This window comes from Mobula hypostoma, chromosome 9 (assembly GCF_963921235.1).
Source record: "Mobula hypostoma chromosome 9, sMobHyp1.1, whole genome shotgun sequence".
NCBI lineage: Eukaryota > Metazoa > Chordata > Chondrichthyes > Myliobatiformes > Myliobatidae > Mobula > Mobula hypostoma.
In genome coordinates, this window is record NC_086105.1 from 101,534,662 (window position 1) to 101,555,128 (window position 20,467).

Sequence of the window (20,467 nt, forward strand, 5' to 3'; positions counted from 1 at the left end):
ACCCTCTCACACTGTCTCCAAGGTTTCTCTATTTCTGAGCCAACCGCCTCTTCCTCTGTCTCTTCAGTTCGGTTCCCACCACCGCCCCCCAGTAATTCTAGTTTAAACTCTCCCCAATAGCCTTTGCAAACCTCCCTGCCAGGATATTACATGCTTTGTTTTTCAAAGGGTTCAACTCTTCTGTTTTTCTTTTTGACATCCTTAGAAAACTAAAAATAATAAGTATTATTAGAAAAAATTTAAAAGGTAAGTCAAAAATGTATAATTTTAATAAAGTAACAAGTCATGCAAACAATTCTATAGAAACAAAATTTTACCTTGTTCTTACAATTTTTAATTAAAAATCTTACTAGATTATGATTTTTTTCAAAGATTACTTACCAAAGAATGTGGAAATCTTCATATAAAACAAACACAAACCACAGCTCACAACATAAATGAATGATGTCAGACAGACATAACAACTGACAGGTACAATGGCAAAAGTAAAATGTTTTGACTAGACAGTATTGGCACTCAGCAGGCTGACAATGAGCTACTGACTTTGGTTCTGTGTATATTGTTACAATTTGTAACAATGTTTTAACTTGAAGCACCGACAATGTGAATGTTTCAAAGTAAAGATTGTGATATGCGTATTATTTTGAAAATTTATGGATTATATTCTTTAACACATAAATAGTTACAGGGTAATTCACAATTATATTGACATAAACTTCAAAATTATATCAGCATTTTTTCAAAATTATATTCACATTATATGAGGAAAATTCCAGCTGCGTGGCAACGAAGGTTACGTGTGCAGTAGCATTTTAGCTACTGTGCGGCCATGCAGCCACGCAGCTTTAAGGGAACAATGTACCTGACCATAATCAGCTCAATGTTAGATTATTAATAAAAAAGTTTATTCCCATTAGGTTGCTGTAACAGGTACATCTGGAATAATAAAGTTAAGCCAGTTAAAAATTGTAGGTGTATTCCTGTGGGGCGTCATCCTCAGAAGCAACACTACATCCCCTCCTCACAGGAGTGGCAAGAAGGGAATCTGCTTTCCACTGGGCAGTAGGATGAACATTCCTTCTAAAATTATCACAAAATTGAATCAAAACTAAGGGAATACAGTTCCTCATGAAGTTCACCCCAATGTGTTAACACAATTAGGCTGGATGCAATTTTGCTTTTTAGCATTCACATTGCATATTGTCCTTGGTATCTCTCCATGCCAAGCCCACTAAGAATGATAGTGGTCCTCTCTTTCACAGGTAAGTAATCATCTCCCCCACCAATCCATTAAATATCAACCCATACAACCATGACTGGGCTGCAGGTATCTGCTGCTAGGCCTTGAGGGCAATAATAGGCAGCTTTGTTATTGAATAATACCACAGGAAGAAAGATTGAACAAGTTAGATAAATGATAAGGTTCACCACCCCTGGCTAGGATCTCCCAGTGTAGGCCTCATGCTAGTACCGAACCCTGCCATCCCTTGGCCCCAGTGCTTGTTAATTCCAAAGCCATGTTCACCTGTCAGGTTCAGATGTGCTTAGAGTGTATGCTCAAAGCTCTTTCCAATCACTGGTAGATCTATAGTACAAAAATAGAGGGAATCTGAAGCTTCTCATCGGCTTTCAATTGTTTTGATTAAGCTCTGATCGCAGTTGCAGTTCAGAAACCAGAAAGCTTGAAAAGGCAAAATATTCCTTGTAACACTGGTAAACTTGATTTTCAGGCTTCCATTTGGGTTGCTACTAGGTCCCATGACCCATGGAACTTTAAGCAGAGACCTTTCATCTAGGCTGGCTAGAAACAATGAAAAGGGATTTTTATGTAGGGTTGGGATTAAGTATATGGTTTAAGGGACTCAGTAAAGTGTTGTTTGTCCCCTTTTTGGAGCCACTTGCCTGCATCAAGGTGAATACTGACATGGAGTGTTTGGATAAATAGCCTTTTTATCTACATTATAACTTTTTATACATTTCTTTTACTGTAGGTTTTCTGAAGATTAAGCACTCCTGGGAAAAGATCATAAGAGTCTATATCACTTTCGATTTAAGCATGCTGAGTGAAAATGTCTTAGAATTTACTAAAGTCAATGGATATGAAATAATTTTAGATTTTGTTTTTTACTTTAGGTGAAAAGTGCCGGAATTTCATTGATCTGACTCCTGCGTCTGAGAGAAGTGAGTAACAAAAGAGACTTGGGAGTTCAATGTTAAGTTGCCTAATCTTTTAATTGACATGAAAAATTAACTTTAAGCATCTCAAAAATATTCATATATTCAAAACTTCCTTTGAACAACACTGTACTACAACTAACTGTGCATTGACTGGAATAATGCATGGAGTATTTAACAGATTTCAAATTGTCAGTGACAAGGATTTAGTACCAAGACTGTGAAATTACTGTGCTAATATTATTGAATAAAATGCAACATATGCGACTTAATTATATTTTCTGCTTTTTTGGTGTTTTGAGTTGTGAGAAAGTTTAGTTGAGTGTGTTTTGTGTTTGAACAAAGTTTTATTCTAGATCCAAGAAAATATATTGATCTGTGCAAGAGCAGTCGATTGATTCAGCATTTGACTGACAGAAATGTGCATTGTCTTAGAGGCATCACGGTGGTACAATACCTAGTGCTGTTTTTATGCAGCTCCAGTGAGTCAAGTTCAATCCTGTTGTCAGCTGTCACTTTTTGCGGAGTTTGTACATTCTGCCCGTGACTTTAATATTAATCTTATGCATGATTTTAATCAGACCATCAGTCAGTCTTCAGAGATGTCCCTGCCTAAACTCAGCAGAATCCACCAGAATCAAGCTGAATGTAGGAGATCCTAGACTGCTCAAAAGAAACCCAAACGTGAGCCACTTTATGAGAGATTGGAACAACCGTGGGGACTTCCTGTACATTATTCTATCCAGCATCAAGTTTTGAAAAGTTTGACAGAAGTCCGTAGAGCTGCACCTGTAAATAATATATAATAAAGTCTTTGTTTGAACTCATAAGTTCACAGAGAAAGGGATATCCAATAAATTACATGATAATATTACAAAAGGTTGACGGTGGGTCTTAGACATCTGGGCAATGACTTTTTCGTAGGAACCTAGATGACCTTGGGATGTTCTGATTTTATTGACAAGGCAGGAGTAAGTTTATGTATAACTATGGTATGTCCAGAGTAGTCACAGATTAGGACACAAACGGAGTGATCCCAGCCTTGAAGCATCTGAAACCTGTCTGGTGGTACCTGCTCTGTAAATGTAACTGCCTTCCCACAATGTGGTGGTTTCATTTGCATCTTCAGTGTTTTTTAAATTTCCTGGTAAAGCAATTCTGATGCAAACAAATGGAAATGCTAATAGATTTTAACCAGACTCTTTATCATAGTGAATTCAGTTCTTTTGCCATTATATATCATAAGGCAACGGACAACTGGGTGGAAGTTATTCTTCCTCTGGTTCAGTGGAGATATTCCTGTCTGAAGTGATTACATAAGGGCCTGTTACTTTCTTTCTTTTCAAATCTTTTTATTATTATTATCCAAAATTAACAAGAGTACATCGAAGTAGGCAACACTTACAATCTCAAGAGAAAAAAAAATATTGTTTTAAAGATTGAAAAAAATCTTGGTGACAAAAAAAGAGGAAAAAACCCTACTAAAGCGAAGAAAAGCGAGGAGAAAAACCCATTAGGTGTTCAACCCCGGAGCCATGCGTCATACAAAAAGCTTCTAAAGATAAACATCAAACCGCCAACAAGAAAAAAAATGTACCAAAAATTTACAATTAGATCGTGGAGGAAATCTATCAATTAACTCAAATGATAGTAACGAGCAAATGAAATCCATCTTTTCTCAAAATCAAACATAGTTTCAAAGGTTCGACTTCTAATTTTCTCCAAACTAAGACATAGCATCACTTTAGAGACCATTGTGACAAAATAGGAGCTGACGTATCCTTCCACTTCAACAAAATGGCCCTCCTAGCTATCAATGTAACAAATGCAATAACATGTTGGTCAGGCAAAGAGATACCGCGGATATTTTGAGGAATTATTCCAAAAGGCACAGTTAATTTGTTAGGTTGTAAGTTAATTTTAAGTGCTTTAGAAATTCTCGAAAAAACTGTTCCAGTATAGAACCAGACCAAAATGTGTGTCAGTGTAGCTGTCTCAGTTTTATATCTATCGCAATAACTATCAACTTTAGGAAACATTTTAGACAATCTCTCCTTTGTCAAATAGTAATGAGGTACAATTTTAAATTGAATCAGTGAATGACTAGCACAGATCGAAGAAGAGTTAACCAACTTCAGAATCTGCGTCCTGTCCTCCGTCATAAATGTCAAATTAAGTTCCTTTTCCCAATCTTGTTTAATCTTAAATAAAGGATACTTATCCCATTGTAATAGTAAATTATAAATTCTTCCAATGGAACCCTTCATCAAAGTGTTCATACTCGTAATAGTATCTAACAGTTCGGCATCCAATATGTAAGGAAAATTACTTAAATATTTTTGTAAGAAATGTCTAACTTGAAGGTATTGTAAAAAGTGTGAGTATGCAAGAGAATATTTATCAACTAATTGTTCAAAAGACATCATTCTAAGATAGACTGTTACTTTCATAAGTGGGTCAGTGGTGATGAATTGAAATTTTCACTCGCAGTATGAGGTCAGAAGGAAAAATGTGAGCTAGAAGTCAACTGAGTTGCAAATGAAAGTTCTGCATTATGTGCAGATAATATGCTTAGTAAATGTTCAGCATTTTCAGTAGTAAAGTTTATTGACCTTCAAGTTAGACATGATATTGATTTTACAGCAGTGTGTTGACCCTAGGAGTGATCTAGGAGTGATTTGCCAGGTTAGCCTGTTTAAATATCCATTGGATAGCAAAATTGAAAACGTGCAGAGTAGGCTAACATTCAATTTGGTTTGGGAAATGTATTGACTGACCAGTGACAGACAAGATAAGATGCACATGCACTAATTGGAATGATGTGACTACAGATGTTCCCCAGGAATCTGCATTGTATTTCATGTGGTCTATAATTGGCTTGGTTAAACTCATCACCTTTTCCTTCTAATTGGATAAAAACTGCTTTACCTTTAAGTTCAATAACTTAGGTCTGAACCCTGAGCAGGTCACAGCAGACAGCTCTCAAGTATTTTAAAGTCAGGACAACATGGTTCCTGACCATAGACCATAGTGTGGTTAGTCTAGTTGTACCCCAAATGAGCCCCTATTCAAACAAAATAACAGAGAGAACTATAAAATTATAACCCAGAAAAATGGGTGCATGTAATTAAACAGGAATAACCTGGAGCTATTGCTTTTGAATCAGACAGAATATCAATTACTTGGAACAAGCCAAACCAACCTCCAGTGTTTAAAGTTTATCTGCTTCCCTCGCAACAAGATTCATAACGATATTTGGAAACAGTCGATGGTCTGATGTTGCACTGAAGGTATTGATAGATGAGATGGAAAGTTGTAGAGATATGATCAATTCACAGAAATAAGCAGTTACACCAGACAAGCTCTTCAGGGGTCAATGTCAGAAATCTGGCCTCAAGCATTGTCACAGGAAATTCATTGACATCAGTGTAACTGAAAGATTAGCTAAAGTTACTGCCCAGTGTGGTACACAATCCAACCCCTCCATCACAGAGTCCTGGTACTTTGTAAATCAGCTCTAATACCTAATGTTCAGAGCTTCAATTCACCATTACATGCTCAGAATTATTGCAAGCCTTACACACTCATCTGAGACACTGCCAACTCTTCAACATGACAGATGCTTCTCTCTTGCATAAGGTGATATGTAACTGGAAGAGACTGGAGTGTCAGGATGGGCTGTGTGACCTCGCCTGCATGAAGGAGACAATAAATGTCATAGAGTCATGGAGTTGCACAGTACAGAAATCGGCCCTTCATGCTGATCAAAATACCTATTTACACATCCCATTTTCCTGCCTTTTCCCCATATCCCTCTCTTCCTTTCCTAACCTGTCCAAATGTTTTCATTAAACCCGTGTTTGTAACTGCCTCTATCACTTCTTGTGGCAGCTTGTTCCATATACCCACCACCGTCTGTGTGCAAAACGTGACCCTCTGATCTCCTTTAACTTTCTCCCTCATTTTAAATCTATTCCCCTGAGCTTTTATGCCTCTTATCTTTGGAAAATGACTGTGCCTTTCTGCCCTATTGATGCCCCTCATAATTTTATAAACCTGTAATAGGGTCACACCTCAACCTCTTGCTGTCACTAAGTTCAAATATGGCCCAAGTGCAGAGAGAGTGACACTGAAGCGGGTCAATAGTTCACAGACTTTAATGCAAACAGAGTTAATGGGAAAAGAAAACAATAAACACTAGGCCAAACAGGGCCGATAACTAAAGCTCTCATATGGAAAATGAAGCCAACATTGTGGCTGAAAGGAATAACTAAATATAAAACTAAGCACATCTTTCCCTCCCCCCCTCTCTCTGCATTCCGCAGGGATGGCTTCCTACACAACTCCCTTGTCCATTCGTCCCCCCCATCCCTCCCCACTGATCTCCCTCCTGGCACTTATCCGTGTAAGCGGAACAAGTGCTACACATGCCCTTACACTTCCTCCCTTACCAACATTCAGGGCCCCAAACAGTCCTTCCAGATGAGGCATCACTTCACCTGTGAGTCGACTGGGGTGATATACTGCATCCGGTGCTCCCGATGTGGCCTTTTATATATTGGTGAGACCCGACGCAGACTGGGAGACCGCTTTGCTGAACATCTACGCTCTGTCCGCCAGAGAAAGCAGGATCTCCCAGTGGCCACACATTTTAATTCCACATCCCATTCCCATTCTGACATGTCTATCCACGGCCTCCTCTACTGTAAAGATGAAGCCACACTCAGGTTGGAGGAACAACACCTTATATTCCGTCTGGGTAGCCTCCAACCTGATGGCATGAACATCGACTTCTCTAACTTCCGCTAAGGCCCCACCTCCCCCTCGTACCCCATCTGTTACTCATTTTTATGCACACATTCTTTCTCTCACTCTCCTTTTTCTCCCTCTGTCCCTCTGAATATACCTCTTGCCCACCCTCTGGGTCACCCCCCCCCCGTCTTTCTTCCCGACCTCCTGTCCCATGATCCTCTCGTATCCCCTTTTGCCTATCACCTGTCCAGCTCTCGGCTCTATCCCTCCCCCTCCTGTCTTCTCCTATCATTTTGCATCTCCCCCTCCCCCTCCAGCTTTCAAATCCCTTATTCACTCTTCCTTCAGTTAGTCCTGACGAAGGGTCTCGGCCTGAAACGTCGACTGCGCCTCTTCCTATAGATGCTGCTTGGCCTGCTGCGTTCACCAGCAACTTTGATGTATGTTGCATAAAACGAATACCACTAGTCTTCAGAGTCAGTTGACTTGACAGTCCAATTTCTCAGGCAAGGCTGAGTGCAAGCAGGCAGCGAAACATAGCTGTGCTTTGCCCAAGTCTTGACAAGCACTATGACGAAAAGAATGGGGTTAAATACTGTCACAATGATTAGCTGACAGTCGCATATTCACGAGCACAATCGGAAAATTTGAAGTACTGCCAAATCTGTGGTTGTGACACTTGCATTGTATTAAGAACAATTACAGCTGATCCAATCTCCTTTTATAACTAAAGCTCTCCTTTCCAGCTAGCAATCTGATGAATCTCTCCTGCACTCTCTCTCATACTAGCACACCCTTTCAATGGTTGTTGACCAGAACTGCACACAACATTCCAAGGGTAGCCTTACCAATGTCTTGTACAGCTCCAACATGATTCCCAGACTCATAGACTCAATCCTCTGGCCTATGAACTATAAAGACAAGCCTTCTTCATGACCCTATCCACCTCCTTTGTTATTTTTTAGGGTCCTGTGAACTTGCTCCTGAATGTCCTCTGTACATCAAGTCTTTGAAGATGCCTGCCATTCACTGTATTTGTCCAGCTAGTATTAGGTGACTGAAAAGGCATTACTTCATACTTCTCTGGATTAAATTCCAAAACATGAGAAAGGCTGCAAATGCTGGAAATCCAGAGCAACACACGGAAAATAGTTGAGGAACTGGGCAGGCCAGGCGGCATCTATGGAAGTTAATAGATCATCAGTGTTTTAGGCCGAGACCCTTCGTCAGGACTGAGAAGGAGGGGGAAAGATGCCGAAATAAAAAGCCGGGGGAGGGGAAGCTCCATCAAAATTAAATTCCATTTTTTACCAATCTGCCCAGCTTTCCAGCTGATCTATGCCCCATTGAATCCGTATACAACCATCCTCCCTATCTACAACCCTACCGATTTTCATGTTGCTAGCAAATTTATTTATCTGACCATAGTCATCCTCATCCAAGTCAGTAATATAAATGACAAATAACAAAGGTCCCAGCACCAGTCCCTACAGTACACCATTGGTCAACATTCAGTCAGAAAATCAACTACTGTCTGTCTCTAATTAAGTCAATTTTGTTAAAATGAAGCAACAGAAGATCATAAAATATCTGATAAGTTCTTCCTTCATCACACAACCTCTTCTGACAATTTATCAATGGATTAAGTATGCAGTATTTATTTCATCATTTTACTTCAGGCAACCCTGCATTTCTTCTTTCAGAGTGCTAAGTACTGCAGCCTGTCCAGGCAGCTACTGAACAGATAGACAACAGTGAAGATGAAGGCCGACTGTCACTTGCTTTAACATTCATAGCCACTAGCTGAGGCTTTGTCACTGACCATAACTCAGAGACAGGCTTCATGATAGAACCTGCACAAAGTGGGGTACTGGACACATCTCAGAAAAGGATCTCAGATCAACATCTTGCAGGAGGATCCACTGATCGCCTGAAAGATGTGGGTGTCTTATACACAAAACAATCAAGAGCTTTGGGCCAGGGAAGTTTTAACAGTACAAGTATAGGAGAACTTTTCACATGTACAGTGATCACAGTTGTTGGGACTCTCTAAAGAGCAACAAGAGAATGCAAAGGAAGTTTATGAGCAGCCAGGTCAGGAGACAGGAGCAACAAAGTTGTTAGCTCTGTGGAGGTCAGGGTTACACAAGGGTACTGGGTAGACTACAACAGGTAGCACTGGGGTATTCAGTGAAATACTGGATGAATCCTTAGGTTTGGCAGAGAGCTAAAATCCACTGGGGTAACACTATGTAAGATCATTAGTACAGTCAAACTCACACTGAAATTGGACCCCAAGTGAATGCGGCCACATGATTACTTGCCATTCTTTGTAATGCAGTACACGTTGATTTCATTTGCAATATATATTTTGAGTTGACATTTATTTTTGTATTGTGGCCAAGCAGATGCTATGGTAATTGGTACATTGCAGAGGGAAATTAAAATACAGGATTGTTGGTGAATAGATTTTTGTTTCACACTACTGGACCTTCACCTCATGAGAGCACAGTCCTGTGCAAACCACCATTGCTAATACCTGCTGATTATTAATGCCCCTTTAAACTTGTGTTGCTATCAATACATAAGAATTAGGCCATTTGGCCCATCTATTCTGCTGCATAATTGAATCAAGGCTGATTTATTTTTCCCTCTCAACCCCATTATCTTGCCTTCACCTCGTAACCTTTGACAGCTTTGCTACTCAAGAACATATTAACCTCTCCTTTAAATATACCCAGTGATCTGGCCTCAGCAGCCATCTGAGGCAGCTTCACCACCTTCTGGCTAAAATAGTTCTCTCTATTTCTATTTTAAGGGACATCCTTTTATTCCGAGGCTGAGCCCTTTGGTCCTAGATTCCGCCACTATTGCAAACATCCTCTCCGCACCCACTCTATCTACAGTAGGCCTTTCAATATTTAGTAGGTTTCAGTGAGTTCCCCCCCTCACCCTGCTAAACTCCAGCGAGTACAGGATCAAAGCCATCAAATGCTGCTCATGCATTAACCCTTTCATCCCTGGGATCATTCTCATAAACCTCTTCAGCACCATCTTCAGAGTCAGCACATCATTCTTTAGATATGGGGCAAACAATACAACGCCCCTAGTACATGGGGGCATTATTTTAAGGTGACGAGAGGAAATTATAAGGAGAAATAGAAACATAGAAAACCCACAGGGACAATACAGACCCTTTGGCTCACAAAGCTGTGCCGAACATATCCTTACCTTAGAAATTACCTAAGGTTACCCATAGCCCTCTAAGCTCCATGTACCTATCCAGGAGTCTCTTAAAAGACCCTATCGTATCCGCCTCCACCACCATCGCCAGCAGCCTATTCCATGCACTCAACGTTCTCTGTGTAAAAAATTTACCCCTGACATCTCCTCTGTACCTACTTCCATTCACCTTAAAACTGTGCCCTCTTGTGTTAGCCATTCCAGCCCTGGGAAAAAGCCTCTGACTATCCACATGATCAATGCCTCTCATCATCTTATACACCTCTATCAGGTCAGTTCTCATTCTCCGTCGCTCCAAGGAGAAAAGGCCGAGTTCACTCAACCTATTCTCATAAGGCATGCTCCCCAATCCAGGCAACTTCCTTGTAAATCCCCTCTGCACCCTTTCTAGGGTTTCCACATTCTTCCTGTAGTGAGGCGACCAGACTGAACAGAGTACTCCAAGTGGGGTCTGACCAGGGTCCTTTATAGCTGCAACATTAACTCTCTGCTCCTAAACTCAATCCCACGATTGATGAAGGCCAGTGCACCATATGCCAACCTGCGTAGCAGCTTTGAGTGTCCTATGGACTTGGATCCTAAGATCCCTCTGATCCTCCACACTGTCAAGAGTCTTACCATTAATGCTATATTCTGCCAAAATGAACCACCTCACACTTATCTGGGTTGAACTCATCTGCCACTTCTCAGCCCAGTTTTGCATCCTATCAATGTCCCGCTGTAACCTCTGACAGCCCTCCACACTATCCACAAAACCCCCAACCTTTGTGTCATCAGCAAATTTACTAACCCATCCCTCCACTTCCTTATCCAGGTCATTTATAAAAAATCACGAAGAGTAGGGATCCTAGAACAGATCCCTGAGGAACGCCACTGGTCACCAACCTCCCTCCATGCAGAATATGACCCGTCTACAACCACTCTTTGTCTTCTGTGGGCAAGCCAGTTCTGGATCCACAAAGCAATGTCCCCTTGGATCCCATGCCTCATTAATTTCTCAATAAGCCTTGTATGAGGTACCTTATCAAATGCCTTGCTGAAATCCATACACACTACATCTACTGCTCTACCTTCATTAATCTGTTGAGTTACATCCTCAAAAAATTCAATCAAATGTCAGAGGTAGGTATTTTATGCATAGAGTGGTGGGTGCTTGGAACATCCTGCCAGTGGTAAAATCAGATACATTAGGGATATTTATGGATGATAGAAAAATAGAGGGCTATGTAGGAGGGAGAGTTCGATCGATCGGTTGAAAGCGCAACATCATGGGCTGAAGGGCTTGTACTGTGCTGTAATGTTCTATATTCTATGAGGGTTTAAACTAATTTGGCAGAGGGATGGGAACTGGAGTGATAGGGCTGAGGATGGTAATTGGTATACATGTGGGTGCATTGTATAGTGAGACTGTGGGGATGACAGGGCATTATTGCAGTCTGTGGAATGAGATGAAGTGTAACATGGGGGCAAAATCAGAAAGGATGATGAATACAGGACTGAAGGTGTTATATTTGAATGCACACAGTATATGGAATAAGGTAGATGATCTTGTAGCACAGTTAGAGATTGGCAGATAGGATGTTGTGGGGCTAAGCTCCCACTAACTATTAAATACTCTCAAGGGCATGTGAGTCAAATAACCTCTGACTACCAAGTCCAGCTCCTGGCCATCACGTGTGGCTTAGCCACTAAGCCTAGCGGAACCATTTCTACTGACAGAAGAAGGTGCAAAGGCAGGTTACTGGTGCCTTAAAACCAGTCATATTGGGCACATGGGGCTCATGAGCTGTAGTTGGTAACTCATCTAGGGGAAGGAAACCTCAAGCCTCCGCTACGTTGCAGCCATACCCACACATGGGGAAGGCTTCAGGAGTAAACTCTGAAAGAAAAATCCAGAGCTGGAGTCCCTAAGGTAGCCCTACATTGTTGTCGTCGTGGCTATCCCTCGAGGTTGAGGATAATGGTCTTCGTTCCATTGATCTATTTATGGGCTCTCAAGTGGCTTATGAGTCCAATCTTGGCTTTGAAAGTTCTTCTGCATTCAGGACAGGTAGTTCCAGATGGCAGATCGGGCTTTGGTTGTTGCTGCCTCTCTTTCCATTTTCTTCTCTTTTCTTCTTATTCTGCACATCTGTTGGCTTCGAAAGTTGCTGTTCCTTCTCGGTTGATGGCTTGCCAGAGTTTCCTGTCCTTGGCATTGGTTTCCCATTGGTTTCCAAAAACAAGACATCCACGAGATCCCCCATCGAGTTCCAATGTGCAGATGACAGCAGTGTTGCAGCTCTCTCAGAAAACCACCTACAATAGATTCCGACTGCCTTCAACCGTGCATACACGAAACTTTGACTTACCATCAATTCCAAGAAGACTCAGATCATCTACCAACCGTCACCAACTGAGACAAATCAGATAGAACCATCAATTCAACTTGGTGAAACAACCCTGGAAAACGTGGACCACTTTTCGTATCTTGGAAGTCACCTGTCCTCCAATGTCGACCTTAATGATGAGAAGCCCTACATTGAGTTCAATGCTGACTGGCAACTCCTGCCAAACTGTATCGGTCTCTGCCGTTCCTTTGGATTCATCGGCTGCATGGAGAGGGGGAGCCTGCTGCTTGTGCAACAGCTTACTCTTCATATCGTGCTGTCCTGACTTGCATAGACAGCTGGGATGTGACATCCATGGTTGACCTGACCAATGGAGAGGCCTCAAAAGGGAATTACAGAGCCATAAGAGAGGAACTGGCCAAACTTGGTTGGAAGGGGACACCAGCAGGAATGACGGCAGAACAGCAATGGCTGGAGTTTATAGGGGCAATGTGGAAAGCGCAGGATAGATACATCCAAAATATGAAGTACTCTAAAGGGAGGAACTCTGGCTGACAAGGGAAGCTAAAGACAGCATTAAAACAAAAGAGAGAGCATATAATATAGCAAAAAATAGTGGGAAGTTAGAAGATTGGGAAGCTTTTAAAAACCAACAGAAGGCAACTCAAAAGGCCATGAGGAGAGAAAAGATGAAATATGAAGGTAGGCTAATCAATAATATAAATAAGGATACCTAAAGTAATTTCAGATGTATAAAGAGTAAAAGAAAGGTTAGAGTGAATATTGAACCGCTATAAAATGATGCTGGAGAGATAATAATGGGGAAACAAGAAATGGCGGATGAACTTAAGTATTTTGCATCAGACTTCACTGTGGTAGACACTAGCACTATGTCAGAAATTTGAGAGCATCAGGTGACAGAAGTGAGTATACTTGTTATTATTAAGGAGAAGGTGCTTGGGAAGCTGCAAGGTCTGAAGGTCGATAAGTCAACCGGACCAGATGGACTACACCCCAGGGTTATGAAAGAGGTTGCTGAAGAGATTGTGGAGGCATTTGTAATGAACTTTCAAGATACACTAGATTCTTGAATGGTTACAGAGGACTGGAACATTTCCAATGGCACTCCACTCTATAAGAAAGGAGGGAGGCAGAAGATAGAAAATTGTAGGACAATTGGCGTGACTTTAGAGGCTGGAAAGATGTTAGAGTCCATTATCAAGGACGAGGTTTTGGGGTACTTGGAGGTGCATGGCCTAAGTCAGCATGGTTTTCTTAAGTATAAATTTTTCCTGACAAATCTATTGGAATTCTTTGAGAAACTAACCGGCAGGATAGACATAGGATAGTCGGTGGATGGTATTTACTTGTATTTTTGGAAGGCCTTTGACAAAGTGCTGCACATGAGACTGCTTAACCAGATAAAAGCCCATTGTATTACAGGACAGATACGAGCAGGGATAGAAGATAGATTGACTGGCAGAAGGCCAAGAATGGGAATAAAGGAGGCGTATTCTGGCTGACTGCCAGAGACTAATGGTGTTCTGCGGAAGTTGGTACTGGGACCATTTCTTTTCATGTTATACAGTTTGTCAATGATCTGGAACATGGAATGATGACTTTGTGGCCACGTTTACAGATGATACAAAGATAGGTGGAGGGACAGGCAATGTTGATGAAGCATGGAGTCTGCAGAAGGATCTGAACAGATTAGGAAAATAGTCAAAGAAATAGCAGATGGAATATAGTGTAGGAAAATGTATGTTCATGCACTTTGGTAGAAGGCATAGACTATTTTGTAAATGTGGAAAAAATTTCATAAATTAGAGGTGCCTACTTGCGAGTCCTTGTGCAGGATTCCCTGAAGGTTAACTCAGGGAGTCGACCAGCATCTTCTCCTTAGTAATAGTGACTGCAGTCACTTCTGTCCTCTGATTCTCTCGATGTCTTGCATGTTACTGGTGTCTTCCATAGTGAAAACTGATGCAAATTTCTTATTTAGTCTGTCTGCCATTTCTTTGCTCCCCATTTCTACTTTTCCAGTGCCATTGTCCATCAGTCCAATGTCCACCCTTACTTCACTTTTACTGTTCATATATCTAAATACCTTCATATCCCCTTTTACATTATTGGCTAGCTTACCTTCATAATTCATCTTTCCTCTCTTTATTTCTTTTTTAGTTGTTTCTGTTGGTTTTTAAAAGTTTCCCAATACCCCCAGCTTCCCACTAATTTTACAGTACCCTCTTTTTGCTTTTATGTTGTCTTTGACTTCCCTTGTCAGCAATGGCTTCCTCATCCTTCCTTTAGAATGCTACTTCTTCTTTGGGATGAAGTGATCCTGCATGTTCTGATTTACATTCCAGAAACTACTGCCATTGCTGCTCCACCACCATCCCTGCTAGTGTCCACTTGTAATCAAACTTGACCAACTCCTCTCTCGTGCAACTTTAGTTACCTTTACTCAAGTATAATACTGATACATCTGATTTTAGCTTCTCCCTCTCAAACTGCAGGGTAAATTCTATCAGATTATGATCACTGGACTCCTATGGGTTCCTTTACCTTAAGTTTCCCAATCAAATCTTGTTGATTGCACAACATTTAATCCAGAATATAATTTTTCCTAATGGGTTCGATCACATGCTGCTCTAAAAAAATATCTCATACAAGTTCCTTTTTCATGTACATCATTTAGGCACATGTCATACACTAAGAACCATCATTCATAAGGTTCTGTTTTGTGCAGATCTGCAAAATCCATGAAGCATACTGTGTCCAACCAAGCAGAGTTCACTGCCAAGAAGGCCCACCAGCGCCTTTACTTCCTGAGAAAACTAAAGAAATTTGGCCTGTCCTCTAAAACCCTCACTCATTTTTATAGATGCACCGTAGAAAGCATTCTTCTAGGGTGCATCACAACCTGGTATGAAAGTTGTCCTGTCCAAGACCGAAAGAAGCTGCAGGAGATCGTGAACATGGCGCAGCACATCACACAAACCAATCTTCCGTCTGTGGACTCACTTTACACCGCACACTGTCGGAGCAGTGCTGCCAGGATAATCAAGGACATGAGCCACCCAGCCAACACACTTTTCATCCCTCTTCCCTCCAGGAGAAGGTTTCAGGAGCTTGAAGACTCGTATGGCCAGATTTGGGAACAGCTTCTTTCCAACTGTGATAAGACTGCTGAACGGATCCTGACCCGGATCTGGGCTGTACCTCCAAATATCCGGACCTGCCTCGCTGTTTTTTTGCACTACCTTACTTTCCCTTTTCTATTTTCTAATTATGATTTATAATTTAAATGTTTAATATTTACTAATTTTAACTATTTTTAATATTTAATATTTGTAATTCAGGGAGTGTGAAGCACAGAATCAAATATTGCTGTGATGATTGTACGTTCTAGTACCAGTTATTTGGCGACGATAAAGTATGAAGTATTTTCGCTGGGAGAGAGAAGTATGAGTCAAGTCGTTTCACTGCAGCAGAGAACTTGCAGTATAGTTGCAGAAGTGCAAAGCATCTGGAGTCTGATAGCTATCTGAGGAAGTTCCTGACCCATCTGTCTGAGACACGTGAGCAGTCAGACAACTGATCAAAGCAGATGAAATGGTGCTGCTTGGATTCTCTTGAGCAAGCAGTCAGAAAGATCCAGGAAACAGACACAACAGAGACTGTGTTGTAATACTTTGTTAATAAAAAGGTGCTACATCACAGGCAGATTCACCTCAGGAAAACATTTTGGAGCAATGATCTTGCAAGGAAGTTATTTGACAGAATGCAGACAGTGATGTGTCATGCATAAATTGAGGAGGAATTTCTCACTCGGGGTTGGGGATGTTTCACTATTAAAATGCATGGAAGAACTGTACGTGTGCAGAGTGATCAGAAGCCACCTGAGATCATTGCTGTTACTGCTCTCAGTAGAGCACTAACAAGGCTGCAGAGAGTATTTGTTAGGCTGCAAGTGTACACTGTAAAATTCTGTGCTGTCTAGGCAAAGACATATGCTTAACTGAGCTTGTCTCAACTAGCCAAGAGATGCCACGGACACCGAGCACAGCAAATTTCACGGTGACGGTTATGCGGTGCAGAGATCTGATGCGTATTGCTATTAATACGTAATATTGACTACTATTGGAATTGTTTTTAATGGTAAAGGTAAAGGAGTTAAACGACGTAGTAGACTGTATTAAGCATATCAGAATAAGTTTGCTCTGACACTCCAAAGACAGACCAGTTGATGTAAAAATTGGTCACTGTAAATTACCTGGAGTGTGTAGGTGAGTGGTAGGTCAGGGGGAAGTTGGTGGAGATTAAAACGTGATTCATATAGATAGGTGCTTGCTGATCAGACTTACATTCAGATTCAGATTAATTTACACTGAAACACAGTGAAATGTGTTATTTACTGTACGTTAGCAACCAAATGGGGACAGCCCACACGTGTCATCACACATTCCAGCGTCATTATAGCATGCCCACGATGCTCAGCAGATTATCACAGAACACAAAACAGAACATACCAAGCAACAAAGCAACAACAATCCTGTTCCTCCTTCACTCCCATCCTACACTGTTCTCTAACCCCAGGACAGACTGTTTTCAGCCTCAAAGCCTCCAGATGACTCATGGATTCAGAAACACTAGGCCCCGACTTCTGCAGAGGACTCACAGAGATTCACAGGCTTGGGGCTCCGGCCAGCTGGCCTTCTGATCCACTTATGGGCTTAAATCTTCTGTATCGACAAATGAGGAACCTGGATGAGGACCTGAACTCTGGGCCTCAAATGCCAGCCTTGCCGATGACAGGAAACTAGGCCTCAATCTCCAGTCTTGCCGATAATGGGACACTGAATGCCTTCACCAGTCTGCTGACCTGACACCGGATGCCCAAGCTGCTGGCCTATGAATGCGAAGCCGAGCCTTAGACTTAGACTCTGGCCCGTCCTCCAATTCCCCAACTTCCCCGTGTCCCTGTACTGCAACATGATCCTTAACTCCCCTCTAGAACCATTTTATTGCTGTCTCCAAACTAAGCTAGTCACCATCTCTAGAGGTCTTACATTTGTGAAAGGGGAGAGATTTGACAGGTACCTGAAGGATAATTTTTCCAACCAAAGGAGAAATAGTTGAGGCAGATACGTGAACATAACTTAATGATCAGACAGGAACATGGATACGAAAGATTTGGAGGGATATGGATCAAATGTGACTATTTTAGAATCTTGATCTAGTGGGTTATTTGGATGAAGAGGTCTATTTCCATGCTGTGACTTTCAATTGGGGCTGTTTGTGACACGATGTTCTCTCTGCTAGGAGTACGTGCATCACTGGAACCCATTTCCACCCATTTCAGCATCTCCAAAGTGATAATTCACCATGCCAATGGGATCATCATGTCAATTAGAAACTTTCAGTTACATTACAACAACTTGCTGTTTCATTGCATGGACTTTAACAAACCCTGAGACTTGGTGTTACGAACATTTCAGGTTTTAAATGTGACTGCATGCAAAATGTCATGGGCTCCATCTGAAGCAATAACACCTTAGGAAAGCCAGCACACACAAGAAACTCCTCTCACTTCTCCCTTCCTGCCCTACCCATCCATCCATCATCTGACAACCACATGCCCAGTTGCGCACTGCGTAAGATTAGGCAGATCTTTGAGGATGCCAGGAATATAATGCTTGAATGCACACATGATTTCCACAATAACAGACAAAAGATTAATGTAGTTGCATGATTTTTGTTGTCATGGTTAGCACATTTTAGATGATTTGCACTCATTTAATCATGTCTCTGAGACATTTGTGTTTTCAAGTGATATTTCTTTTCCTACCAACCTTTGAAGTTTCTCTCCCTCCATAATGGCAGTAATCAAAGCTGTGCTTATTTGTCTCAATGCAGCATGAGGCACAACAGTTAAGGTGCAATCTTAAGAAATATAGCTGAATATGAGTGTCCATATACCTGTAAGAAAATAATGTATCACATGGTAAAACATGCAGCATTGTTGTACTCGATGCAGTTGGAAGTTGAGAGTTGACGACCTTCAATAAAGGATATTTTGTTCCTAGCTCCACCTCTTTTATTTGCCTTGGTGAGCAGCAACGCCAGAGTTTATGGTCCTTGCGTTGGTAATCAGAATGGAATCTTTCTGCTTGAAGGAGATGCGGGACAGTCATCCAGTGTGAGGTTTGCTAAGAGCCAGGTTCTCCCAAGCAGCAGAGTGATAATGGGAGGAAGTGGGTGTAGTGGATATCTTGGTGAGCCTGGGAGATCTGGCCAATCAGTTGCCTTGTATAATGAAACATTTGGAAACGTCACTGAGTCGAAAGCATATCATCAAATTGCAGGGCAGGACGTAGGACAATGTGAGAAGAGGAAGATGTAGGATGTGTGGATAGTCAGAAGCTTTTTCCCAGAGCTGAAATGGTTGCCACAAGAGGACACAGGTTTAAGGTAACCTGAGGAGTAGGTACAGAGGAGATGTCAGTGGTAAGTTATTTACCCAGAGAGTGGTAAGTGTGTGGAATGGGCTGCCAGCAGCGGTGGTGGAAGCAGATACGATAGGGTCCTTTAAGAGACTTTTGGATAGATACATGGGGCTTAGAAAAATAGAGGGGTATGGGTAAGCTGAGTAATTTCTAAGGTAGGGACATGTTCGGCACAACTTTATGGGCCAAAGGGCCTGTATTGTGCTGTACGTTTTCTATGTTTCTATGTTTCTATGACTGCGAATTACACAGTGCTAGTGAGTTTTATGACCAACTGCAGAAGAATTCAAAGTCAATGTTCAATGTAAACTCATTATTAAAGTACATACATGTCACCACATACAACCCTGAGCTTCATTTTCTTGCAGGCATTTACAGGAAAATAAAAACAATAGAATCGATGAAAAACTATACAAAAATAAAGAGTGACAAACAACAAAAGACAAATTGTGCAAATAAATAAGTAAATAACAGACAGGCAGACAGACAGACAGATAGATAGATAGTTAAATAAATCCATACATACGTATTGGGAGCAGGAGTTGCAGAGTCCTTGAATGTGAGTCTGTGGGCTGTGGAATCTGTTCAGGAATGAGCTGAGTGGAGTTATTTGCTCTGGTTCTGCAGCCTGATGTTTGAAGGGTAATAACAGTTCCTGAACCTGGAAGCATGCCACCTGTAACTCGTGCTTACTGGTTGTAACGAGAAGAGAGCATAGCCTAAGCGGTGGATGATGGTGTCTTCAAAGTTCAAAATAAATTTATTATCAAAGTACACATCTGTCACCATGCACAACCCTAAGATTCATGTTCTTGCAGGCATACTCAATAAATCCATAGAATAATAACCATAACAGAATAAATTAAAGACCCCACCAACTTGGACACTCAACCAGTGTGCAAAAGATAATAAACTGTGCAAATACAAAAATAAACTAATAATAATGATGATAATAAATATCAAGAACATGACATGAAGAATATTTGAAAGTGAGTCCATAGGTTGAGGGAACATTTCAATAATGGGGCAAGAGAAGTTGAGTGAAGTTATCCCCTCTGGTTCAAGAGCCTGATAGTTGAGGGGCTCCTGAACTTAGTGGTATGAGTCCTGAGGGTCCTGTGCCTTTTTCCTGATGAGAGCAGTATGACCTGAATGGTGGGGTTCCTTGATGATGGACGCTGCTTTCCTGCCACAGCATTCTGTGTAGATGTACTCAGTGGTGGGGAGGACTTTACCCGTGACGGACTGACCCATATCCACTACTTTTTGTAGGATTTTCTGTTCAAGGGCTTTGATGTTTCCATAGCAGGCTGTGAATCAGCCAGTTCAATATACTCTCCGCTCCGTATCTATAGAAGTTTGTCAAAATTATAGATGCCATGATGAATCTTCACAAACTCCAACTGAAGCACAGAACAGGTACTATCCTCCTTTGATCCTCTGATGAAGACTGGCTCG

The 20,467-nt window shown here is 41.4% G+C and overlaps 1 protein-coding gene across 1 annotated transcript in view; it reads left to right on the forward strand.

The window, feature by feature from the left end:
* The window catches only part of gsg1l (gsg1-like), a 258,730-nt gene that overhangs the window by 103,039 nt on the left and 135,224 nt on the right, over positions 1-20,467 (forward strand). Inside the window, exon 2 of the mRNA XM_063057386.1 lies at positions 2,134-2,181. Within this exon, the coding sequence (XP_062913456.1) occupies positions 2,134-2,181 (48 nt within the window). The remainder of the gene's footprint in view (positions 1-2,133; positions 2,182-20,467) is intronic.